General features: G+C 35.1%; 1 protein-coding gene across 1 annotated transcript in view; it reads left to right on the top strand.

Annotated features, from left to right (window-relative positions):
* Nucleotides 1-25755, top strand: part of Lrrc63 (leucine rich repeat containing 63) — a 32829-nt gene extending 7074 nt beyond the window's left edge. Inside the window, exons 4-10 of the mRNA XM_077795469.1 lie at nt 860-1014; nt 2609-2707; nt 6821-6957; nt 16749-16832; nt 20943-21182; nt 25437-25597; nt 25715-25755. Of these exons, the coding sequence (XP_077651595.1) occupies nt 860-1014; nt 2609-2707; nt 6821-6957; nt 16749-16832; nt 20943-21182; nt 25437-25597; nt 25715-25755 (917 nt within the window). The remainder of the gene's footprint in view (nt 1-859; nt 1015-2608; nt 2708-6820; nt 6958-16748; nt 16833-20942; nt 21183-25436; nt 25598-25714) is intronic.
* The last annotated feature ends 1533 nt before the right edge of the window (nt 25756-27288 follow it).

Here is a 27288-nt window from a genome sequence, read left to right as displayed (position 1 = left end):
AAAATAAGTTTTTGAAAATTTCAAAATATTTTTTGGCTGCACTTTGGTGTATATTTTTGTAGACCATTTTTGATGGAAGGTGATCTCCAGAATGCTCATGATAAAGTAAATTTAAATGTAAGTGGTCTTTGCTCAGCTACACCTGGGTTATTTTTTGTCTTCTTTCCTTTCCTATGTGAAGTCTACAATCTGAGAGAAGAGTTATGTACAGCATTTGAATCATACATCCAGGTGATGTTAGGGGGAAAGTGAGATGCCGCTTGGGAGGTGATATCTGAGTTGTGTTGTCTTTTAATTTTGTGGACCAAAAGGTTGTTCCCTGTGATTTGTAGTAAAATTTTTGCAGATATTTTACATATAGTACAAAAATACAGAGTTTAATGGAACCTAACTTATTCAGGTAAAAATCTGTGAGCGTATCATTTTGTTTGAAAAACAATTGTACTATTCACTTTTTTTATTTGTTTTAATTAGTTACACATGACAGTACAATGACCTTGAACAAAACGGTACTCATGTGACAAATAGGAATCAACTAAGATTGGGTAGAAGAAGGATAGGGGGCATTTCTTCTAGAAGAGGTGTATAACTTTCCCCATGGTGACTCAATCTTATAGCATAAACACCCTTCAGCTTTCACTCTTAAACAATAACACTTGAATTTGATGATCATTACTATCCAAAGTACATGTATGAAGACACAAATTGTTGTGAATATACTATGTATACAACCAGAGATATGAAAAATTGTGCTCTATATATACAATAAGAATTATAATGCATTAAGCTGTCATATATAAATTTAAAAAATTACATAAAACAAATAAATTTCATGTTTTATTTTGATTTGTTAATTTAGGTGGCTCTAAATATAAAAAAACAGAATCAGACTACGTTTTATACGGTGACGGTTTTAAGACTATTGAGACAACACATTCCGAAACAATAATAGCGATGGCCAACCTGGCTGTAGTAACTTGCCAAGTGCATGGAAGAAATGCACTTAACCTTAAGGTATTCTAGATCTTTCTAATGACAATATCTTATCAATCATTTTTACTTTCACTCTTCTAAGGGAGGTTAGTTTCCATGGTATTAAAGGAGTCTTTCCTATTGCAATAAAGATTTCCCAGGAACAGAGTCAAATTGTATCTCTAAACCTATCTGTTCTAGTTTGCCTTCAGCCCCCCAGCTAAGTTTAAAAAGATGCTCAGATCCTAACAGTAATGGTGTCTTTTGCATTACATGGCATAATAACAGAAATGGAACTCAGATTTATCAGATTTTTTTTAGTTGTCCAATTTTATTTATTTTTTTATTAGTTGTTCAAAACATTACAAAGTTCTTGACATATCATATTTCATACATTTGATTCAAGCGGATTATGAACTCCCATTTTTACCCTATATACATAATGCAGATTCACATCGGTTACACATCCACTTTTTATCAGATTTTTAAGTTAGCAGCAATTTTTGGCTTTTCAACAAACACAAACCCAATACGATGCATAACAGAAATACTTGGTACCATTTGTTAAGCACTCACTATGTTCCAAGCCTATGCTACTCTTAAAACTTAGCATTCTGCAAAGTAGGTATTATAATCTTTATCTGACATATGAAAACACCAAGTTTCAGTGAAAGTAACTTGCATAAGACTACACAGTAAGCAAACTTCGATTTGAACCCAGAACTCTTTGGCCTAAAAAACCTATATATTTGATAAAAACATCAACAACAAAGAACTACTAAAGACTGTTTTAAAATGCTGCTCATTAGCCAAAGTGAAGCATGCACTAGTTTTTCTGTCAGATTTAGTGGTAAATATAAGAAGTCCTAACCGAGAATAACTTACCATATAACGTGTTTTGTAACCCTGGAGAAACTTCTGAATCAGCAAGCCTCTGTCAGAAGGTCACTGAACTCCTCAGATCCTTCTCATGCTCTGACAGTTTCTTGAAGACAAACATGACATTCTGTGTGAATGGGAAGTGTTACATAATGGAATAAATTGGCAACTCTACTGCATACAACAAAAAACACACTAATGCCTTCCCAAGAATTCAGTTTTCTGTCCCTCCTATGTAGGCTTTTCTTCAAAGGAAATTTGGAATTTGGAGATTTTAGTTCTCAGGGTTACAACATTTAGGATTTTAATCTTTCAGGATTGTGATTTGAGGGATTTTGATCTTTAGACATTTGGGATTTCAGGGAATTTGATCTTTGGGGATTACAACATTTCTGATTATGGTTGCTGGAGTTATGATCAGCACTGATGAGAAAGCTGCTAGAGCTAATAAACAAATTAAGACAATAATTGCATTTACAATAGCATCCAACAGAAAAAAAAGTGGGGGGCAAAATAAGTGAACAAACAATTCACTGAAACAAAATACCCTTATAAATATGAAAAGTGCTTGACCTCATTCAAAATAAAAACAATGCAATTTAAAACTACATAGAGAAACAATTTCTCCCTTCACAGATTAGGAAAAGTTTGACAGTGTTAATGAGTTTGTAGTATTACCATTAGAAATTTAAAAAGGAGCACTCTCATGGGGAGAATATATTGTTAAGAATTAATATCTCTTTTCACTTTCTTTTAGGGTTTTTTTCTCCTTTATTGTCCAGACTTCTCACCTTTGGCTTCCCAATTGATATATCTTAATTTATCATTTAATGACCTCCGTGAATTTCCCATAGAAGTGAGTCCATTTTAATTCTTGTATATATATATATATAATTATTGTATATACATATATTGCTATGATTTATTATTTATAAATAACTGTAACCAAAAAATAGACCCTGAAGTTACTATAAAGTACAAACATCTTGTATTGCAACTGAAAAGACTTATTCACACAATACAAAAAGGCTGTGGCTGTGGCACAGTGGTAGAGTGCTTGCCTGGCAGGTGTGAGACAGTGGGTTCAATCCTCAGCACCACATAAAAGTAAAATGAAGATATTGTGTCCACCTACAACTTAAAAAAATACATATTAACAAAAGTGTAGTATACTTTTCTTAGGAAGTCCCTTGACATAATCCTCAAAGGCTATGCTATAGTCAGACTCTCCAATATGTTTACTGTGTAAAATTTGTTCAATGTACAAAAAATATTTCTTCTAGTTCTTAATAATAAACATGTCCCCATGCCAATCCAAAGCTCTGAAAACAAAGTTAGTGATCAGGTGATACTTTAGCAAGTTTAATTAACCATAGACTGCTCAATGAAATATATGAAGGATAACATATCTGGAATGATATAATTTAATGCCATTTTAAATAAACAAGACATTAGGGCAAATTGTTTTTTGTTTATTTGTTTTAGTGTCTGTAGTCAATGCCTCACAAGTCACTGGGTGATTAATTGTTTTGTGAATTGACTTTCAGAATATTGACATTTAGTTAAGCCATTTTTTTAATATTTATTTTTTAGTTTTTGGTGGACACAACATCTTTGTTTGTATATGGTGCTGAGGATCCAACCTGGGATGCATGCGTGCCAGGCGAGCGCGCTACTGCTTGAGCTACATCCCCAGCCCCAAGTTAAGCCATTTTTAATTTTCAATCCAAATTGACCTGCTTCCTATTTCAAACATGTAGTAGTGAAAACACATATTTTCCAGCAAAACAAACAAAATACCTATTTCATGGAGCATATGCTGTAGTGGGGGGAGATCATACAATCTTTGGGAGTGATCTATCCTATGATAATAAGAGCTTTGAGGAAAAATAAAGGAGAAGGAGAAGGAGTTTTTATTTTTAATAGGAAGACTTGCTTTTTACTTTTCTAAACAATGAAACCAGTTTTATTAATTTGACTAAGACGAATTGAGACGGATTCCCAAGGAAAATAAGGATCTTAGTTTTTTGTGCTAATTTAATTTTGGCAATGTGTATCTGCCAAAAATTCTCCATCCATTAAAAAAAATGACATTTAAATGCAGGGGAGCTGTTAAGATATGAGATACAGAGTGCTTATCTTTAAAGTGATAGAAATTAGTAAAACTTGTCTTTACTATGTACATCTGTGCTATATAGCTGTAGATAAAATATTCTAGTGAGGGTGGTAACATCCAGGCATAGAAGGGCTACGTTGAGGTGAGCTAATTATACCCAGTTACTAGCATGGGACACAGGTAATGGATGGAAGCCTGGGGACTTGGGTGAGTGGGGTGACTGGAATTACGACAGGATTTAAGATGGGGAATCAGGCAGAGCACAGAGTCTGCTGCAATAGTTGAGGACAGGAGAAGGTAGAAGCAGAAATGTTAAATAAGAAGATTAATATAATATTCTATGTAAACATATTTGGTCTCCTTTCTTCTCTCAGCTTCTTTGAAAAGATGGAAAATTATATTTGGTAATAATTATAACAATATATCATTAGTCTTATAACCTATGGATGCAATATGTTTAACAATTACAGAAGAATAAAGGGAAGACAGAATAGACTACAGAGAAGGACATTTCTATATCTAACTGGAATTAAGCTTATGTAAATACGAAGTAGGTTCTAGTAAGAACTCAAGAGAATATAGTGAAAAATCATTAAAATAGTTACAATGTTTGCACTAGAAAATATTTACTCAATGCAAAAGAAAGCAGAAAATAAGGAACAAAAAATCATAAGACATATAGAAAGTTAAAAGTAAAATGGCAGGTGTAAATCCAGTTGTGTTTGTCATAATGTTAACCGTGAATAAATTAAGTGAAACTCACAGATTGTCAGGCTGGGCTTCAAAAATACACAGGGTCCAGTGATATGCTATCTGTAGGAGACACACTTAAGTTTGAAAATGACAAAGTGATTGAAAGTAAAAGCATGAGAAAAGATATATCATGCAAGCTGGAGTGACTGTAATAGTATCAGACAAAACAGATTTTACAACAAAAAATGTTACAAGAGACAAAGAAGGACATTTTGTCAATATATCAGGATGATGTGAACATACATGTATTTTTACAACAGAGCCCCAAAGTTTATGAAGCAAAAACTGAAAGAAAGGAAGAAATAAGAAATTCAACAATTATTATCAGATACGTTCATCACTTTCAATAATGCATAGAACCACTAGGAATATCATCAACAGGGAAATAGAAGAATTGGACAACACTGTAAACCAATTAGACTTCAAAGACATCTATGAAACAGTCCAACCAATAGCCATAGGAAAAAACATTCCCAAATTTTCATTTTTCGGGATAGACCATGTGTAAGGTCTCAAATAAGCCTCAACAAACTTAAAAGGATTAAAAATCATAAAGGTTTATTTTTTTTACTACAGTGGAATGACATTAGAAATCAAAGTCCAAGATTTGAAAATTCACTCATGTGAAAATTAAGCAACTCATTGTTAACTATGAGTCAAAGAAGAAATCAAAAGAGAAATTTTTAAAAAATTGAGAAGAATGAAAATGAAAAAAAGGAAATGATAAAAACCAGTACTATAACTGGTGAAATAGAGAGTAGAAAAAAGAGAAATAAAACCAACAAGCCCAAATGTTATTACGTTGAAGTGATCCACAACAGTTCACAAACCTACATAGACTGATGGGGGAATAAAAAGGCAGAAGGCATTGATACTAAAACCAAGAATGAAAGGTCGCTCCTGACCTTACCAATTTTTTATAAAAAGAGATTTTAAGAGAATACTATAAATAAATTGGCTACAAAATTTACTATCCTCCACTTCATCAATTTGTTATTTTATTATTATTAAAGGCTCAATAATAATAATCCCAGCAACTGGGAGGCTGAGGCAAGAGGATTACAAAGTTCAACGCCAGCCTTGGCAACTTAGTGAGACACTGTCTTTTGAAATGAAAAATAAAACAAGGACTGGGAATGTCTCTCAGTAATAGAGCATCCCTGGAATCAATCCTCAGAACCAAAAAATGAAACAAACAAACAAAAACAAGATTCATCAGAGAGCAGAAAGCAAAATTTATATTAAGCAAATATCATGGGTATAAATGGTATATCTTTAACTTTGATATGAAAATTAAATTACTGTGATAGCTCATGAAACAGTCTTACTGTAAGACTGTTTCACTGAGTATTGTTAGATACTATGTTAGATACTCTGTTATTGTTAGATAGCCGAGTAGAGTATTGTTGAATCACTCTCCTCCAAGTGGTTGGGTCCACTTACCTTCCCAGCTCTGCAGCTGTCTCCTTCCTCCCTTATCTTTCCATGGTTGCTTCACATGAAACTCTGAGCTTGATCAAAAAGGCTGACCTTTCTCATTTTGAAAAGAACTCTTCTTGAGTCAAGGACATATGAATATACTAGTTGCCCTGTCTCTCTTGATCATATCTATTAATGCTGGTCACTTGTTTTAAAGGTTTATTAGAAGTATATGTTGAAATGCCAAATATCTTCTCTGATAAAGATGGTGATTCATGATGGGGATGGGGGCCAGTATGGGAGGAATAGACGAACTTTAGATAGGGCAAAGGGGAGGGAGGGTAAGGGAGGAGGCATGGGGGTAAGAAAGACGGTGGAATGAGACAGACATCATTACCTAAGTACATGTATGAAGACAAGAATGGTATGACTCTACTTTGTGTTCAACCACAGACATGAAAATTTGTGCTAATATTTGTGTAATATGAATTGAGTTGCATTCTGCTGTCATATATAACAAGTTAGAATAAATAAAATAAAAAATTTAAAAAAAATATTGTTGAGATATAGGTTATAAGCCAAGTTATGTTGTCATACTGATTTCGCGATAGTTCAAAGAGTTAAGGTAGCAAATAGGAGTTATTATTCTGTTCATATTTGTTTCTCTTTTCTATTCTCCAGATACTTTGTCTTAAAAATCTACAAATACTGAAAATGAGAAATAATCCAATCAAAGAAATTCCTTCTGAAATCCAATACCTTAAGTTCCTTCGAATTTTCAGCATTGCTTTTAATTACATTCATGTTCTTCCAAATGGGTAAGCTTGATTATCTGAGATTATAAACATAGGAAATAAAATTAAACTATTTAATTTAGTAAAGAATAAGCTACCCTTTGGAAACAGCTAGAAGCTCTTTGGCTATTTAGTAGTCTTCTCTTCTAATTAACTGATTTGATTCTTATTCTGGTACTAAAAATAACCCTATCAGCTGCATAAATGGCAATTAACATGAGTCTAGTGAATGCTCATCTAAAGATCTGCTACTGATTATGGAGTAAATGAACCAGAGTCCTGTAATACAGTTCAGATGAGAACCTTGTACCCGCCTTTCATGGCCTTTGGGGATATGGGAAGAGCACTGAACTTGGATTTGGAATGTACACCTCTAATATTAAAGTTGATATTTTAATCTGTAGGAAGTAATTTGACAATTCTTGGCCTCAATTTCCTAATATATAAACTAAGGAGATTGGCCTAAGTGCTATCTAAGAGCTTTTCAACTCTAATGAAAAGGCTGATATTTGAGTATATAGAGACAGACTTCTTACATAAGAACCATTAATTTGTTGTTGTTGTTGTTGTTGTTGTTACTGGGGATTTAACCCAGGGTGCTTAACCCTACATCCCCAACAAATTTTAATTTTTAATTTTGAAACAGGATTTCACTAACTTTCTAAGGCTGGCTTTGAACTTGTGATCTTCCTGCCTTAGCCTTCCAGGTTGCTGGGATTACAGGTGTGGGTCACAGTGCGTGGCTGAACTTATTTAACTTTTAATGAAAGCTGTAAACCCATATCTTAACCAAATGCCCAAACAAGATACTTCTTTAAACTATAGTTTAACAAACTGAATGTAAGTTAAAGACATTATATATAATATCCATGTTACATTATATATATATATATACATATATATATGCATACACACATAAATTGCATATATTTGTGTATATACACAGAAATATATAAATATTTATGTACATATACAGTTACATATGCAGCACCTAGACATGAATTTGTGCTGGATAACCTGTAATCATAATTACATATTATAAATAATCATAACCATCATTTAAAAATATAGAAATCCCTAAAGCAACAAAAATTTGATCACAACTAAAGGGACAACATATTGTTCATTGTTAAGAGATTGGGCAAATTAGTGTGAACTCTTGGTTTTAAGGAGCTAGTTTTCAAAATGTAAGTGTTTCTTAAAGAAAGTACTATAATTTTTATAAAATAGCATTGAATATACATAACCAGAAAAGATTGATGGCATAATGAAGCCAAGAATGAAAAACATAATGGGAAAACTTTATTGACCTCAGAGAAGATTTATTGTAACATCTGACATAAGTTAAAATGTTTGTTTGCAGAGTTTGTTAAGTAAAAACTTACCAAGAGAGTGCTTGTACAGCGAGGGAAAGGCTTAACTCTGTATACTTAGGAACTGTTGTCAGAATTCCAGTTTGCTGAGCACAAATGACCCAATGCACAGTGGCAGGATTTAGGGAGCATTAACTGAGTAAAATGGAGTGAAATGCAGTGAATCAAACAGTTATGCAACATATTAGAGATAGTTCCAGTTCCATATAAATTTTGAATTTTGGATGTTATTACTGTCAAAAGTAATTACCCTGATGCACTTCAAATGCTATGTTTTCGTTTTTGTACTTAATTCAGCAGATGTTGATGAAGCATCTACTATGTTCTTCCAGGAGCTCACTGCCTACAAGGAAGGCAGACAGTTGGATACAATTAGTAAAGTAAAATAATAGCGATGTAAATTGTAGGATGTGTGAATTCCATAGACTAGCATGCAACTCATTCTGGAGGATAAGAGATGACTCCCTGGAAAAGATGATGTTTGATCCAAGTACGACTATGAGTTAGCTGGATTTCAGGGTCTGGAGAGAGCAAGAGAGAGTTGGTCCCATAATTTTTTGCTCAAAAAGAAGATAGCAAGGGAGCAACATATAAAATATGGGATGGGAAATATAAGGAGTTTGTTATTTTTGAAGCAAAGTCAAGTGGTGAGAAATGAGCCTGGTGCACCAGGGTCCTTGTGAGTCAAGATTTTTAAAAAATTATACTTTATGCTATATGCAATGAGAATACATTACAGGGTTTTCCACAGGGGAATATGGAATCTATTTTAGGTCACACTGGTGGCAGTACAGACGATGGATATGAGGGACCAAGCAGAATTCAAGGGGACCAGTTGTAGGGCTATTAAAATAGCTCAGCAAGAAATAAAGAAACCTTGAACCAGGGCAATGGTCATATGCACAGAGAAGGAACATATTGTTGAGAGATAAAGCATAATCTGCAAGATTTGGTACTGATCAGACATTCAGCAGTTAAGAAACCTAGAAGTCAAGGCTAAAAATAATGCATTGTGACTCCCAGATACCTACAGTAGAATAATTTAATCATGTAAAATTTATTTATTAATTATTTACTAAATAGTGGGTTCTTTCTTAAGAATTGGATTTAGATTGGTAGACTGGAAGGGGAATGATCCCTTCTCTTATGGGGTTTAGAATCCAGGGAAGGATATTGAAATTCTAATAGATACTGTAATAAATAAATACGTATTCTAAGGATTATGAATGAAAAGAACAGGAAGAAGGAATATGAATTAAATTGATTTGCTAAGAAAACATTATTTGAGGAAATGACATTTAGCAGACATATATGAGTCTAGGCCAAGAATAGAGAAAAGGATATTTTATGCAGTGGGAATAAGGTAGGTGAGAGCCTGGCCCTTCAAGGCTTCCAGGAAGCCAGCCTGGTTTGGGGAATGATGAGAATGTGGCCCCAGGTGAGGGCCAAGTGTTTGAAAATGGCTACATCCCATCAAGTTTTGGAGGTCGCATGAAGAAATGTATATTTTAAGTGCCATGAGAAGCCCTTAATTAGTTTTAAGCAAAACAAAGACCAGATTAAAGTTAAAGGAGTTTTGAAGGGAGGGAAATAATGTGTTTAACCCTAGATCAATATGTTGGTCAGGGGTTATTTTCTATCCCACCGTTGGACTTAGACATAGTGAACCACAGAAGAGTTTTGTGCTGGAAATAAATTTTTTTTTAATATTTATTTTTTAGGTGTAGATGGACACAACACAATGCCTTTATTTTTATGTGGTTCTTAGAATCGAACCCGGATCTCGTCCATGCTAGGGGAACGCTCTACCACTGAGCCACAATCCCAACCCCTGGAAATAAAGATTTTTGAATTAACAGTATATACTAACTGAAGGCAGTATATATGTAGAGGAATTATCTGAAGGATGTTGCTGGAGAAACATCAGCATTTCAGCTAAAGACAGATGAGGAGGAAATTCTAGACCTGGAGGGGGAAAAACTGTCAAATTGCACAAAGAGAACCAGGTGTATTGTGGAAGCCAGATTACTTCAGAAAAGGAGGATGACTAACAGTACCAAGTACAACAGAAAAACTCGGGTTAAATCTGAGAACAATTTCAGTGGAATGGTAGGAACAAAAGCCAGTTTGTAGTGGGTTGAGAGAGAAGGGGAGGAGAGAAATTGGTAATGATGAGTATAGGGACCACCTTTTGGAGAAATCTGGATGTACCAGGAGGAGAGAGATTCAATAAAAGATAGAAAGAACATGGGATCTTAGAAACATTTTTGTTAGTTGTTTTTTTTTGACTCATAGTGGGATAGGGAGGGGGAGCATGGGAGGAACAGACGAACTCTAGATAGGGCAGAGGGGTGGGAGGGGAAGAGAGGGGGCATGGGGTTAGAAATGATGGTGGAATGTGATGATCATTATTATCCAAAGTTCAGGTATGAAGACACATTGGTGTGAATATACTTTGTATACAACCAGAGATATGAAAAATTGTGATCTGTATGTATAATAAGAATTGTAATGCATTCCACTGTCATATATAACTTTTAAAAAATAAGTTTAAAAAAAAAAGACTCGGGAAGCTTGGTGCACTGGTGCTTGCCTATAATCCCGGAGGCTTAGGACACTGAGGCAGGAGGATTGAGAGTTCAAAGCCAGCCTCAGCAACGGGTGAGGGGCCAAGCATCTCAGTGAGACCTTGTCTCTAAATAAAATACAAAATAGGGCTGGGGATGTGGTTCAGTGGTTGAGTGCCCCTGAGTTCAATCCCTGGTACCCCCCCCCCCAAAAAAAAAAAAGACTCAGGCATATTCACAGAATGATGAAAAGGAATAAGTAGAAAATAGACTGGCCAGCTGTATGGAAGGATGCCTGATGGGATAGAACTTCACAATCTTACAGGAGGTGGAAGGGAAAGGAGTCATGGGCACAGGTGGAGATCCTGGTCTTGAACAGGAGGAATGACCCTATCTCCTAAAACCGGAAGCAGGCTCTGAGAATGAATATGGAAAAACATGCAGTCCTGTGGGTGGGAAAACCGGAAACCCACTTATTAACAACAAAAAATTTTAACTCCTATTATGTGTCAGTTGAGGGAGATGACTCTGAAATGACTTGAATTACAGTCATCTTTGAGTGTATGAAGAATGATGATTAAAAAGGAGGTTTGAAGACACTTGTAATGATTTAGTATTGCTTTTGAGCTAAGAGAGCAAAGCTGATGCCTGAGGCAGAGCCAGGAGCCAGGAGGGAAGGACATCGAAGCCAGTAGGTTGAACTGTGAGTTGCAGATGATGATTCCCTGCCTTGAAAGCAAATGGAATTTACCCAGTTGGATTCCTAAATTGCTTAGGATTGGTAACTGCTTTTTAATTTTTCATTTTCTCCCTTTTGAACCAGAATGTCTATAACTGTTATTCAATGCCTGCCCCGTTGTATCTTAAAGGATGATAACATTGCCTTAGTTTATTAGACTACCAGTGGAGAAAATATTGTGTCCCCAGAGAGATTAAGTTTGGAACCTCACCTCCACCTGCTTTAAAGCATGATGTTTGGGTTTGAGTTCAGAAGAGATGTTGAACTTTGAGTTGACACTGTAATGGGATGAGACCTAGGGGAGTTTGGAATCTCTAAAGGTATTTTGCAGGTGGGGTAGAGGTAAATCTCTAGGATGGATTATGATCAGCAGAATAATTGTTCCTAGAGATGTTTGCATCCTAATCCCCACAAAACATGGATATGTTACATGGCATGGAAGAGGAATTTAGACTAGATACCAAAAGGTTTCTAATCACTGATTTTAAAAAGTAGGGAGATTATTCTGGATTATCCAAATGGACCCAGTCTAATTCCATGAGTTCTTAAAAATGAAAGGGAAGCGGCAGGATTTAAAGAAGGAGGCAACCTGTGGGCCTGCTCTTACTGCTTTGAAGGTGGAAGGCGGCCATGAGTCAAGGAATGCGATACGGCAGTTTGCAAAACCTGGGAAGGGTCATTAACTTGCTGCCAACAGGAGCTCAGAGACCTCAGTGCTGCAGCCAGAAGGAACCAAATTCCAGGAACAACCTAAATGAGCAAGACACAGATTATCTAGAGAGGGATGCAGCTGGCTGAAGACTTAATTTTAGTATGGTGACACAGTGCCAAACTTCTGACCTATGTAACTGTAAAACAATCTTTGTGACTTTAAGGCACAAAGTTAATGTTGCAATTTAAATGGCACCAATAGAAAGCTAATATAAAATCACTTCTGAATCTCACATATTCATAGAACAAGTAATATACACAGTAAATAAAGTACCTAGTAGGTAATAAATGGAGTAACTTAAAAGGTAATGTTATGAAAAAAGAAGAAAACAGAATAGTATAAGGAAGTGAGAGTGGAATTTTAAATGGGATTTTCAGGTGGACCTTATTTACAAAGGACATTTGAAGAAAGCATGCGGTTAGTAGTATACATTTAGCAGGTCAAATAAAATTTAGCATTACTTTATTAAATAAACAACTAGTTTGAAGCCATAATATTAGAATTTAAATTAAGATGTATACTTTTTTGCTGGGCCAGGTGGCTCATGCCTATAATTCCAATGAAGTGGGAGGCTGAGGTAGGAGAATTTCCAGTTTGAGAAAAGGCTCAGCAATTTTTAAGGCCCTCAGCAACTTAGTGAGACCCTATCAAAGAATAAAAAAAAAATTTAAAAAGGCTGGGGTAAAGTGCCCTTTGTTCCATTCCCAGTACCAAAAAAAAAAAAAAAAAAAGTTTACAGCACATGCCTGTAATCCCAGCTAATCCCAGCAATTTGGAAGGTTGAGACAGGGAGATGGCAAGTTCAAAGCCAGCCTCAGCAATTTAGCAAGGCCCTAGGTAACTTAGCCTGACCCTGTCTCATAATAAAAAATAAAAAGGGCTGGGGATGTGACTTAGTGATTAAGTACCCCTGGGTTAGACCCCCAGTACCAAAAACAAAAAAACAAATACCTCAAAAAAACATGTTTAGAAGATCACCTTTTTCTAGTCTTCTTATCATCATCTAAATTTTCTTATCACTTCCATATTATAAAAAACATTTTTTCTCAGATATATTATTTAGGTGACTTTTTAAACTTTTTCTAAAACTGTGACGAAGTTCTTTCACTATTATCTTCCTACTCCTCACTAGATCTTTCTGCTTTCATGAGACTCAACCTGGCATCTTTGAAAAGGCTAGGGACTGTCAGAGGTGAGCTTTGCCCCTTAGATGCTATAAGCTTCACTTCAGCACTCTTAACCTTAACTTCAATTTCTATCTGGAAGTTAGAAAATAAGAAAACCTTGTAAATTATTTTTTACATTCTCTTAATGATTTCTACAGATTTTTTGTTTCCCCTTGATCTAAGTTTCAAAATCAAAATGAAATATCCAACATTTAAAAAATTATATAACAGCTGACTGTTTCAATGTAGGTGAACTAAAAGTTAATGAGGAAAAAAATCTATTTGGTAAGAGCACCAATTCACAGAGGCCGCATTTTTGTTTCTGATGGTTTGCTCTGACCTGGGGGGGCATCCGGTATGCAGCAACATGGATGAAGGAAGGCCCATGTTTTGGAGGCAGAAAGAACTATCATTCCAGCCATGCCCCTTAGAGACTATCAATATATAGTCAATTGTCCCATGTCATGTTTGGAATTTTGCAATCATGAGAGTTCTTTGATTTGTCTTTTTGAAAGATTTATAAAATAAAGATAATAAATCACTTTAAAATCCAAAGTTTTTTTTTTCTTCCCACAAAACTTTTAGATAGAGAAGATAAGAGAGAAAAGGAAACCAAAAAAGGAAAGAAGCTTGTTTTGGTGATGTCATTACAACCTTTCGTGAACAGAGAAAAACACATATTTTATAAACAAATACTATTTGCTACCAAAACAACTTTTGGGAATCAAACCCTGAGGTTATGCAGAAATAACTATCACAAAAGTTCAAGAAAGAAAAAAAAAGTCTTTATCTTTTTCTCAGTGGCTAGCAGAATAAAAATGACATAGAAAATTGTAACTTTTAACTATTAGAATCAAATGTTTGCTTTCCTTGTCTGATTCAGTTTGCTTTAATGAGCAGGCAGTTTCTTTGGGAAAGATAATCTATTTAGAACAAAATACCCAGCAACTGATCTTGAGAACTTATACTAACAGCTGGTTTTTCTGTATTAACAACTGATGTTGCATACTTTGTTTTTCCATATTGTTATAGATTAAAAGGGGGGATTAAGTTTCTTTGTCTCCACATATCAGATACCTGAAAAAAAAGGATAACAATCTTCCAATGGTATGGTGAAAGAACATTCTAAATTGGCATGAACATACAGTATGCTACTAATAAATGATATTTATTATTTGATCATAACCATTAAAACATGTAATTATTAATGATAGCCTATTCCTCCAAGCTAGCAGCAGGGCTCTAAGCACCTTTTGCCCAATAACGTGCTGGTAAATAAAGCAATGAAATAAGTGTTAAAAACTCTATGCATCCTAAAGAAAAAAAAAGGGACAGAATTGGTGCTAATGGTGTATAGAGTACCAGAACAAACTGAGGCTTTCTACATTTGCTTTCTAAAATCACAGATGAGGTCAGTCCCACTCCGGAACCTAAGCTGCTTCCTTGATGCTGCCCACAAGCCTTATTCAACTTCCCAGTCATCAGGACATATCATCCACCTAAAAGCCTGGAACTAGAATAAGGGGGAGTTCAGGATGAGGCAAGAAAATAAAACATATTTTGAATTGCAAATTATAGCAAATGATATTATCATATTCTTTACAGAGGTGATTAAAATTGGTGTGCACTACCACACCCAGTTTCCTAGTCAATCTTAATTTCTCAGAGCATTTAATTTTAAGTTACCTGGAATCACCACTCCTTTCATCTAATTGTGATTTACTCAGTAATTCTGATACACATAGGTGCTATGTGAGGAATGGATATATAGAAATGCAAAATGGAATCCCTCCAGGAACTTATGAGTTTAGGAGGCAAGCATTTATTGCACAATGCTACAGGTCCCATGATAGAGGCAAGCAGAGAAGTACAGAAGAGAAATCTTCCCACTCTGAAAGAGTCAGAAGTAGTTCCTTGAAAGAGCTAATATCTGAACCAAGACTTAAAACTTGAAAGACAAGTCAAGTGTTGGGGAAAATACATGTAGTATTTGGAGATACGTGAGAACTAGTTAATGCAGAGAATTTTAGCAAATAAATTTTAACAAAATAATTTTAGCAAATAAAATTTGTCCCTGGACTACAGGGACAATGGAGAAGAGTGTGAAAGGTGAGATAGACAAGTAATCTGGAGCCAGGTCCTAAGGACCTTTGTATGTCATGCTAAAATAGTAAAAAGTTAGTGAAATACCGTGTTAATGATGCCTTAGTTAATAATCATGCAAGTAAATTTACATCTTTTATTTATAGGGAATCAGAAAGACATTTGAAGATAGCACACACAGAAAGGGGGATTTTCACTAGAGGTTATGATAAATATTATATATTGAGTCCTTCAATTCCAATCTTCAAGAAGTGATTCCCATTCTCATCCTCCAGGAGACAGGGCTTGTGGCAGAATAACAGTATTCTTCAGTTCTTATAACTGCATAACTTTATAACAAGTCTTGGCATTCTTTGGTTTTTACTTATAGGAACTTATCTCAATGGAAAGAATGATCAAAGGTATTTCACCATGGAAGTCTTAATGCAATTGGGTTGAGTAGTGTCGCTGAACAATCTGTGTCCATATAGAAACTCAGAATGTGACCTTATTTGGAAATAAGGTCTTCATAGATGCAGTTAGTTAAATTACCGTGAGGTCATACTGAATTAGGGTAGGCCTTAAGTCCAATAACTGGTATCCTTATAGGAAGACAAAGTCCAAGGTGGGAGTTCTGTTGTCAGAAGCTAAGGGACCCCCAAGGACTGCAGGTAGCCTCTACAAGCTGGGAGACATGCAAGGGACGAGTTCTCCCTCAGAACCTCTAGGAGGAAATCAGCCTGCTGACATCTGGAGTTTGGCCTTCTGGCCTCCAGAACTGCAAAAGAATAAATTTCTGGTTTTTGAGCCACCTGGATTGTGGTTCTTTGTTATATTAGCCTGAGGACACTAATACAGCAACCACGAAAAATGGAGTGTGTGTGTGTGTGTGTGTGTGTGTGTGTGTGTTTTAAATGCTTTTAAAAATGTCTCAGGTGCCTTTTTCTAAATGGGGCTTTACCCACTCCAAATATCTCAAACAAGTCTCATTGGATAGATAAATAATTTTTAGAAAGTAATTACCCCATACCTAATGAAAAGATGTCTATATAAATGTGAAGATATTAGCAAGGTACAACTTCTGTACTATCACCTATGAACTTAAATATTTGATTCTTTTATTCCCAACTATGACAAATAGATAGTCATATTTACAATTAGTTTTCTCTGTTTTAGGTTATTTTCCTTGGCCCATCTTGAGGAACTTGATATTTCCTATAATGAAATCACTTCTATTCCGAATGATATCCAGAAACTCAGGTATTTGGGGATTAGTAAGTACAAAGAAAGTCATGTTTCCCTTAAAGATATTTGGTAACGATTGTGATGGAGAAATTTGAGTCCTCTCATTTATTTAGTAGCATGCAATGAAAAATGTGAGCTACAAAATTCATAGAACGGCTCTTATCTGTTGCATCTTTATAAGGAAATACACATTATAAAATGCTCAAAATACTTAATGTAGTTTTAATATTGAACTCTGGTTCTCACATTAATAAAAAAGAAAGTCTGAAGTTTTTCTGTGTCTTTCTATATCAGTATCATACTTTTTAAAATTTATTTTTTATTTTAATTTAATTATTCTAATTAGGTATATATGACTATAGAATGCATTTTGATTCATTGTACACAATTGCACAACTTTTCATTTCTCTGAATGTACACAATATAGCATCGCACTATATGTGCAGTCATACACGTACCTAAGGTAATGATGTCTATCTCACTCCACCATTTTTCCTGCCCCCATGTCCTTTCCCCTTTGCCCATTCACAGTTCCTCCTTTTTTCACATGCCCCCCCCCATTATGGATCAGAGAGCATTCAGCCTTTGGCTTTTGGGGATTGGCTTACTTTGCTTAGCATGAGTATCATGCAATTTTGATTTTTACTTTAGAATAATCTAATAAAAATAGGAAGGTTATTTTGTTATTTTTCAATAATAATTTTTAATAACTCTCTTTGGATGATAACCTTTAAGATCATTTTATATAATTCCCAGCTTCTCTTTCAATACACATCAACACAAAGTTGGCATTTTAGTTGTCCATCACCTTGAGATTACACAAAATTTTGAAGAATTTATATTTTTGATGATAATAAATTTTTTCATTCTAAAACACATTTTTTTATATTTTCAGATCTTGTCTGATCCACTTTGTATCTTTCTTAATAGGCTTTTCTAAGTATTCTATAATTGTGTTGCTACTGTGAATATAATGCTTCTCTTACTTCCATTTTTAGCTCTATCCAGCATAGAAAAACTATGTATTTCTTTATGTTATCTTAAAATCAAGCAATGTAAATCAAGTTCTCCATAGATCTGATGGCTTTCCTTTTGTTCTCTAGGAGTATGATCTTTGGCAAAGGAGATCATTCTAATTTTACAATATTTATACTATTATTTGATTTTCCATGTAACAATCCCTGAATTTTAATAGGAGAATTCTGCCCATCCATATTTGTTAAAGACTGATGTATTTAATTTTTTTTTTTTTTTTGCTTTCTGCTTTACTTTGTATTTACTATTTATTTCCTGTTTCCCCCTCTCCTTTTCCCTCCTTTTCCCTCTTCTTCTTCTGGTTTGTTCAGCATAATATTTATTCTCTTTTATTCCTCCCTTGTTAATTGTGGTGTTTTACTATACTTTTCTAATCCTTTCCCCAAACTCATTATCAAACATGTTTTCCTTAATATTTTACATAAGCCCCCACATAATGGCCTGTCTGCCCACTGCTGTCTTTGACATCTAGTTGAGACTTAAAAATTTTTATTTTCCCTTCAAACTTACCTGCCTTTTATCTAACTCTAGATTTTATGGAGATGGCTTAGAAACTTTTGACAGAGATTCCCATTGATATTTTCCTTTGCATTATGTCTGTCTGTCTACAGAACATTTATCAAGTATTTCAATCTCACAACATTTTCAGGCAATCTCCATTCATTTTTAACTGTATGTTTCAAGATCCATTGCTTGCTGCTGCTTTGTCTCTTCTTTCATCTCATCTTGAATCTGGAAAGATGTCTGTTTTAAGTCGTTGATGGGATAGAGTGTTCCTATAGACCTTTTCTCCAGTGAGTAGCTTTTTTCTCTGAATCTTGAAGATAACAAATGACATCATCAGTGTTGGAAGATCTGGCTCTGCAGTCCTCCCTCTCCATCAAGCATTTCCTCCCCATCTTCCAGCATGGCAGGCCAGGTGCCTGATGCCAGTTTACTCTTACTTTGTAAGCGGCTCTTATTCTCATCTGAGAAGCCTTAAGGTTCTCTCATCATCTCTGATCTTCAGCAATTCCATAAGGTTATGCTTAAGAGTGGATCAGTTTTCTTTTGTAAATCTGTCTTTCCTTGGATTCAGGGAACTCTTAATCAGCCAGCTCACAGTTCTTTAAGACAATATGTTAAGTGATTGCCTCTTCCATCTTTTTCTACTTCTCTTCCTGAAATGACTATTATTTATATATTAGGTCTACTGGATCTATCTTCCGTGTCACCTACGTTTTTCCTCATGATTTTTCTTTATACTTTTGTTTTGTTCTGAATCATGCCTTCTACTTGGCTTCTGATTTGGATCTCCACAATGGTCATGTTCTTCTGTTTATCCACTTAAATCTTTTATTTCACAAATCATGCATTTGGGTTCAAGAAAGCATTTGGATTGTTTGAGTGTGCACATATTTGACTCTCATTGTTTTTCCTGTTCCCACCCCAACTTCTTATCTGTCTCTCCACAGAGAGTGCTTGCCTCAGGGCCACTGTCCTGTGCAATGTGTCTGTTTTTCTCATCTGGTAGCTAGCTCTTCTGCTTGCCCAATGGCAGTTGAGAATGTCACCACTCAGAACAGCAGGAATGTCAGTCATGCCTCAAGGAGACTCCTCTGCCCCCAGAGTGCTCAGCTTCGAAACTGGATGTGGGGGTCTTCCAGCTTCAAATATTGTTTGGCCAGCTTAGCTCCCCAAAACCCATAAATAGGAAGAGGGCACCCAAACTTCTGGGTCCTCAAAATGGATGTCCTGGGAACATTTGCTGGCCTTTCCCTTGCATGTGCCACACTCATTCTGGTTGTCCACACAGGACTTGTCCTTGTCAGCGGGGGCTGCTACAGCAATGTCCTGTAGGCTTGGTACCTTGTATATAACAGAAACTCATTTCTCATGTTCTGGAAGCCCAGAAACCCAATATGAATATGCAAGTGAATTTGGTGTCTGGCTAGGGTGTGCTGTCACGTACACAGCCACCTTCTCCCTCTTGCCTCCCATTATAGAAGGAGCCATCTGAAGCCTGTTTTATCCTGCTTATGAGAGCTGTCCACCCCAACCTATTCACCTCCTAAAAATCCTACCTCTAAATGTCATCACCTTGGGGACAAAGATTTCAACATAGGAATTAAGAGGGACATAAATATTCAGCCCATAGCCGGTCTCTCTGCTTCTGGCATGTTGGCTTGCGTTTGATACAGAGGAAAAAGTGAGCATGCTAGTTCTCTCCTTCAAGACCAAAACAGCCTGGAGTCTTGCTCACCTGTACCAGACCATGGGAGGCACAAGGTCAAACTGGAAGAATTCTGTTATCTGCTTAGCCTCTTTCTGTTTTAAATACATACCACCTTCAAACACATTTTAATACTGTTAGTAAGGGTCACAATATGAGACTAGACTAGTCTCACTGCCTAAATTCCATTTTCCAGCTGGTTCACCTTTAATGCATATGAAATTTTGTTGGCCTTTGACTTCGATTTTTATGTGTCCCTCATGAACAGATACTTTTCTGTCTGCTTCCAGCACTAATTAGAAAGGAGATAAGTGACTGTGGAAAACACTAGTGAGACAAGTGAAAATAAGAAAATCAAGTCATGCTGGTTTTCTGAATAAAGGACCAAGGATTATTGAAAGCAACTGACACAATGAAGACTTAAGGGGACTTGGGTGTTGAAAAAGTCAAAGCATAACATAGCACATGGTACATTTTGATGGCATAAATTTCACTGGTTTTATTACCATTGAATGACAAAATACATGTTGACATTCAATTTTCTATAAAAGCATTTTTTTCTGTATTTTTTTATATTGTATTATATAATATTTGTTAGTCTTCCTGTGATTGTGGACATTATTTCTTTTTCCACACTGATGACCCCATTCAAAGACCTTCCAAATACAGGCACCAACTGAGCACACAAAGTGTACTTATTTGGGTAAAAATATATTAGTTCAGTTGTTTCATATGTGAATTTCTCTTGATTTTAATACTTAAATACACATGTGTTTTTTCCTTGCCACTAAATTTGTTGCCAGTTTTTAAGAACGCTGGGACAGAATTGCATAAATATTGCATAAATATCTTTAAAATGAGTTTATCTTTGTTTACAGATCACTTGACAAACTGATTATTGATGGGAATTACTTGTTTTTTCTTCCACCTGGAATTTTGAAGCTTAACCTGACAAAAATCCAGCTTGAGAATACTTTCACTCATCGTAGTTTATGGGTCGAGAATTGTTTCAATAGTCCCCAACAACTTACTCACATATGTGCTTTGTTCATTGTCAAAAATGACCTACTTGGTTCTTATGATAAGATCCCACTAAAAGTTCAAAAGTTACTGATATGGTGAGTAAATTTTGAAGTACTTCAGACCAAAGTACACCTTTTTGTATCTGAAATGTCTTCATTAAGGGCTGGGGCTATAGCTCAGTGGCGGAGTCTAGCATGTGTGAGGCACTGGGTTTGATCCTTAGCACTACATAAAAATAAACAAATAAAATAAAGGCATTCTGTCCATCTACAAATACAAAAAAAAATTAATTTCTTCATTAGGGACCAAATAACAGTTTTACTAAGTCACACACACACACACACACACACATACACCAGCGTATCACCTACAAAAGCATATACACAATTCTTCAAATTGCCCCTTTCAGCTTTTCAGGGATAATAATACAGTCTGAATTTAGTACCATTTTTCTCAAGTTATTATATAAATCCAATATAAAGAGTGGATTGCTGAAGTATATTTATACAGCTGTTACATAAATCCTTTCTATGAGTTACTAAGTACATAGAAGTGGTTTCTTTAAAAAAAAAATCCTCCACCCAGGGAAAATGTTTGCTTTATTGTGGTAGAGACCTGGACAGAGCAACTGCTCTCCTCCAGCGTCTATGACCAGTTGTAGAGTCATTACCTGATCTCAGGACTAGAATTCTTAAACCCCTACATACTTATAGCTCACTTAAGCTTGTTTCTTATTTCCTTCAGATAGCATGAAACCATTTTTACTTAAGTATTAATCATCAGCACTATTGATTTAATAAATACTATTGTATGCCTAAGTTTCCCTGGAATGTCTAAATTACCAGTATTGACTCAACAAAAGGCAGATGCTATAGTTTGGATCCTGAATGTTCTAGAGGACCATGTGTTAATGGTGTGGTCCTGAAGATAGTACCTCCATTGAGAGGTAGTGGAACCTTAAAAGGGTAGGGCCCACCAAGAGATGACTAGGTAATTGGAGACATGCCTTTGGACGGGATTCTGGAGTCCAGTTCCATCTTCTTTCTCTTTGCTTCCTGGCCATGAGGTGAGTGATTTTACTCCACCACTTGCTCCCATCACGATGTGTTGCCTCACCACAGATTCAAAGCAATGGGACCAATTGATTATGAATAGGCACCTCCAAAACTGTGAGTCAAAACAAACCTTTTCTCTTTTTACAAGTTGAATAACTCAGGCATTTTGTTAGAGTGATGCAAAGCTAACACAGCAACTATTAAAGAAATGTAAAAAAAAAATAGTTAAAGATCTATCTATAAAAAAGGACCAAGCCAAGAAGTTTTCAATTTTAATATACTGAAATTTCAAAGCACATGAAATTTTATTGCAAACGAGAAAAATTTTTTAAATTCTCCAAGGGAAAAATGTTTTAAGAAGCAAAACCCAACTTGTAAAGATTTAGATTCACAACAAGGTTGGGAACATGAACCTGAGATTCCTAAATTAAAGCTAGACCCAAAGAAGGCCTACATGGTTCCAGAGCAATGAACCACCAATGTATTGGACATTCTCGATTTATACAGCAAAGATTCCAGGAATTTAAGTTTGATGAATATTATCTCATAATTTAAAGAAATTTACAAACCATCAAAAATAAAAACCAGAAGAAACAACTAACATGTACTAATCTTCAAGAATCTAAGATATTAGTATTATTTACAGAATATGTAAATGTTTCAAGAAATAAAATATAATTTTAAACATAGTTAATAAGTAAGAGATTATCAAATATGGCCAAGAAAATATAGAAAAGAAACTTTAAATGAAACTAAATTCTAGAAACTAAAAATGTAATACTTCAAATCAACTTGGTGCATGAGTTAAACAATAGGTTATGCTACATGAAAAAAGAGGCAGAAAAATCACAGTTAAGACAGAGATAGGAAGTAAAGAAGGAAAAGAGTTAACATAGACTTTGAGAGCCAGAAAGTGAGAACAGAATAGCAGAGTCCTCACTGGATGAGATGATGGCTGCAAAGTCTCAGAAGTAATGAAAGGTGTGAATTCACAGACAGCTCTGCACTGGCTCAGAAAGGTACCTCATAGTGAAAATAAAGAACACCAAAGACAAAGACAAGAAACCAAAATCAGCTGGAAGAAAACCACAGTAATGGCTGAGGAACTGTCAGCAATAACACAACAGTGTCTGAAAAAATATTATATTCTGCCTGGCAAAACTACCTTTCAAAAAAGAAAGACAAAGAATGGTGTTTTTGGAGGAAAACAAAACAGAGAATTTACTCTCAATAGATTTTCCTTAAGGATATGCATCCGAAAGAAGGAAAACAACTACAAAAACAAAGTCCAAAATGTAAGAAGGAATAGTGAAAACAGAAATTTAAAAACAAGTAAGCAAACATAATATCTATGAAATGATAATAATAGTAATGGGCTTAAGAGGAGATATGGCTAAAAGCAGACATTAAATAGAAAGAAAATCTTTAAAAGATATTTTTATGATAGTAAAAACAATGTATCTAGGAATATATCAAATGAAATATGCGCAAGATATTTATGAAAAACAATTTAAACAATGAAAAAGTAAAGAAGTCTGAATGTAAGGGGAGGGATACATATTCAATACAAAAAATATAGCAGATATTCCCAAATACAGCTATAAATCCAATACATTTTTGGTCAAAATCCTAATACAGTTTTTTCAGGAACTTGACGATCTGATTCTAAAATGTACATGGAAAAGCAAAGGCTCCAAAGTAGCCAGAGAAAACCTGGAAAAGAAGTCTAACATATAGGGCTTGCAAGACTTTATATTAAAAGTTAAAGAAAGTAAAACAGGTTGGTATTAGGTAAAGGGAAGGACACACTTAGTAATGGAAGAAGAAAACATAGCCCAGTCATTTTGTTTTCATGCATATGTGAAAACTCAATATTTGACAAAATGGCACCATGGATCCAGAGGGAGAGGCTTTTCAATAAATGTTGCTGAGACATTTGCTCATTTTCAGAGAAAAAAATATTTAAAATTAGATTTCTGCTAGGCATTTGTCACCACCATTCACAAAGATCATTTATGAAGATCATTTCCAATAGTGTTAAAAATTTAAGTACGAAAACCAAAATCTTGAAGCTTTTAAAAGCAAGTACAGGAGACTTATCTTCATGGCATACAGGGAAAGACACCTTGAATAAACCACAGAAATGCAAACAGTAGAGCAAAGTTTATGAATTGGATCCAAGAGAGAAATTTTCACAAATACAAAATACCATCAATGAAATTGAAAAAACAAGTCATCGACTGAAATAAGATATGTCAATGACCATCAATGAAATTGAAAAAACAAGTCATCGACTGAAATAAGATATGTCAATGCTTATAAAAAGTTGAAACATGTATATCTTCCACAGATCAATTAGTAAAGATATAACCCAGAAAAAAGTGAGTAATAGGAATATGCAGTTAATTCATGAATGATACAGATAGCAGATAACTAAGAGGAATGTTAACCTCATGGTAATCAAGGAACCAAAATGTGAAATAGCAACAATAGATTTTTTTTTTACTTACCTGTCTTATCAACTTTTAAAAGATTGATATTGTGTTGACTTTCCATGCCTGAAGACAGAACTATTGGCTACTGTTGGTGGTAACTGTAAACCGCTGGAAGCTTCATGGACAGCAATTTGACAGTTTGTTACTTATCCCTTAAAACAGCAGTTTAAATCTTAGGATTCGGCCTCATGGAAGTAGTTACCCGTGAACACAAGTCTGTTACAAGGATGGTAACTGCAGCTTAAATGTGCATCAGAAAGAGAGTGGTAAAATAAATTGTGGTCTACCCAAACTATCAAATGTGCTATTAGTAAGAATGAAGTAAAACAAAATATATCATTATGGAGAGTTGTCTAAGAGATTATACATAATACTTTTGTTTAAGAAAAGTAATTTTGGGTTACACATGTGAATACTTCATTGTTTGGCACTTTTAACATTTAAGTTTTTTGTCCTTACCAGGGGTGCTTAACCATTGAGCCACATCCCCACTCCTATTTATTTATTTAATTTTGAAACAGGGTTTTGCTAAATTCCCTAAGGTCCCACTAAGTTGCTGAGGCTGGCTTCAAATTTGTGATCCTCCTGCCTCAGCTTCCAAAGCCACTGGGACTACAGGCATGGGCCACAGCACCCTGCAGCATATAATTTTTCACTTGATTGTAAGTGCCACTTCTAGAGGATAAGCTCAACGAAGAGAAAGGTTGTATGTTATAGTACTTTGGATCTTGCCAAGCGACAAGTGTTTTTACTTTGGTAGAAATTTATTACATGTTGACTTGATGTTTCTCCATTTCAGCACATCCAGGTGTGAATGGTGCCTTGGTCCCAAGTTTGGTGAAGGTTTTCGTATCATCCAATCCTACAATATCTTTGGAGCAACAGAGCTTCCTGTCATGTTTCATGTGTGTTCTCTTTCCTGCTATAGGAAAATAAAGGAGAGCGGTTTTGCTTGTGAAGGTGATCTTTATGACAATACATATTAAAATTGAACAAGAAAGATAGTACAGTGGTTTATCATTCCCTCTGTAAAGGAGGGTAAAGTTTATGTTTAGTCATTCCTCTCTTTTCGTACAGGTTCTGACAGAAGTGTTTTCTCAGATGAATTCTCTGTGTAATCTAACTTCTTGAGAAAGTTTGTGATTGGTGGGAACTCGTTGCAGAATAATTTTACTCAAAAAAGATTAGTAAAGGCCTCTGAATTTCAACAAAGATTTAGAAAATTTCTTTCCATAGCCTGTTTACCATAAAAAGAAAAATGCTCCTATGCTTTTCAAAAAGATTTGGTGCATTTGATCTTTCAATGCATCCTCAGTAAATGAAAAGGTAGCATTTTGAAGGCATCACTGAAGTTTGTGCTACAGATGGCTTCAATGTTATGCAACCCAAATTCTCAATGTTTGTGTGCATTTCTTTGGAAATCTGTCCAGTGCTGATCATCTCAATTGTGGTTTGCTTTTTTGAATAAAAGATGAATTCTAGACTGGTTTTTAATTGTTTGAATTCATTTCCCAAGCTCTTAGAAAACGGCTACAATTTCCAGTGGTTACCTTGAACTTCATTGCAGAAAGCTGAGATACTGACCATTAGCCCGATTCCCTAGGTCGGCACTACATTTACCAAGGTCTTAAGTGATAATCTGACAAGAAAAAAAGAATAGAACTCACAAATTGCATTGCAAAGCAACATACACCTAGGGTAGAGCTTGAAGATTTAAGAATTAATTTTTGGTAAGAGGAAGTTTAGAAAGTGTTTTGATATAACAATTTTATATGGCATTGAATTGTTTCATGTATGATGTGCGTTTTATGTGCAGTTAACTTAAATACAAAATATGGTTCATTGAATTTTATGACATAAATTTATGATCTAAATTTATACAGCTATCTTACCATTAGAGAATGTCAGAAAATCTACAGTATGTTAGGTTTATGTGTATCATTGAATAATATTTAAATTAAAGGCAATATAATGAGGCAAAATAATTTTTTGACAATTGAACTAAATAAATCAAAATACCTATACACTATTCCTTGAAATTCAGTTGATTTTAAGAAGAATTAGGCAAACTTTGCCTGAGAAGTACAAACTGTATTCTCCAGCAAAATACATTACTTATAATAGAAATATATAGCATATCACATATGTAATCCAGAAGGAAATATTAGCATGATAATAAATTAATTCATTAAATCATAATATACAACCAGGTGTGTTAGTGTATGCCTGTATTCTTAGATACTCAAGAGGCTGAGGCAGGAGGATTACAATTTTCAGGCCAGCCTCATCAGCTTAGTGAGGCCCTGTCTTAAGAAAGGGCCTAAGAAACTTTACCAAGACCCTGTCTCAAGATTGAAAATAAAGAAGGCTGAGGATGTAGCTAAGTGGTAAAGTGCCACTGGGTTCAATCCCCAGCGTCCTCTGCAGAAGTACTTCTAGTGTGTATTTCAATATAGAGTCCCCCTTGTAATGCCACCACCAAGTGAAAGGTAGAGATAGTAATTTTGACATGTGTTGGTATGTGTTCTCAAATTTATATCATGCGTTACTGCTTTTAAAATGAGATTGCCTAGCCAAACCTGGTAGCCTAAACCTGTAATCCCAGCAAATCAGAAGGCCGAGAGGGGATCACAGGTTTGAGGTTTGAGGTT

The sequence above is a fragment of the Urocitellus parryii genome, chromosome 2 (assembly GCF_045843805.1).
Source record: "Urocitellus parryii isolate mUroPar1 chromosome 2, mUroPar1.hap1, whole genome shotgun sequence".
NCBI classification, from domain to species: domain Eukaryota; kingdom Metazoa; phylum Chordata; class Mammalia; order Rodentia; family Sciuridae; genus Urocitellus; species Urocitellus parryii.
Note: the sequence above shows the minus strand (reverse complement) of the source record. Positions and strands in the feature narration are given on the sequence as shown.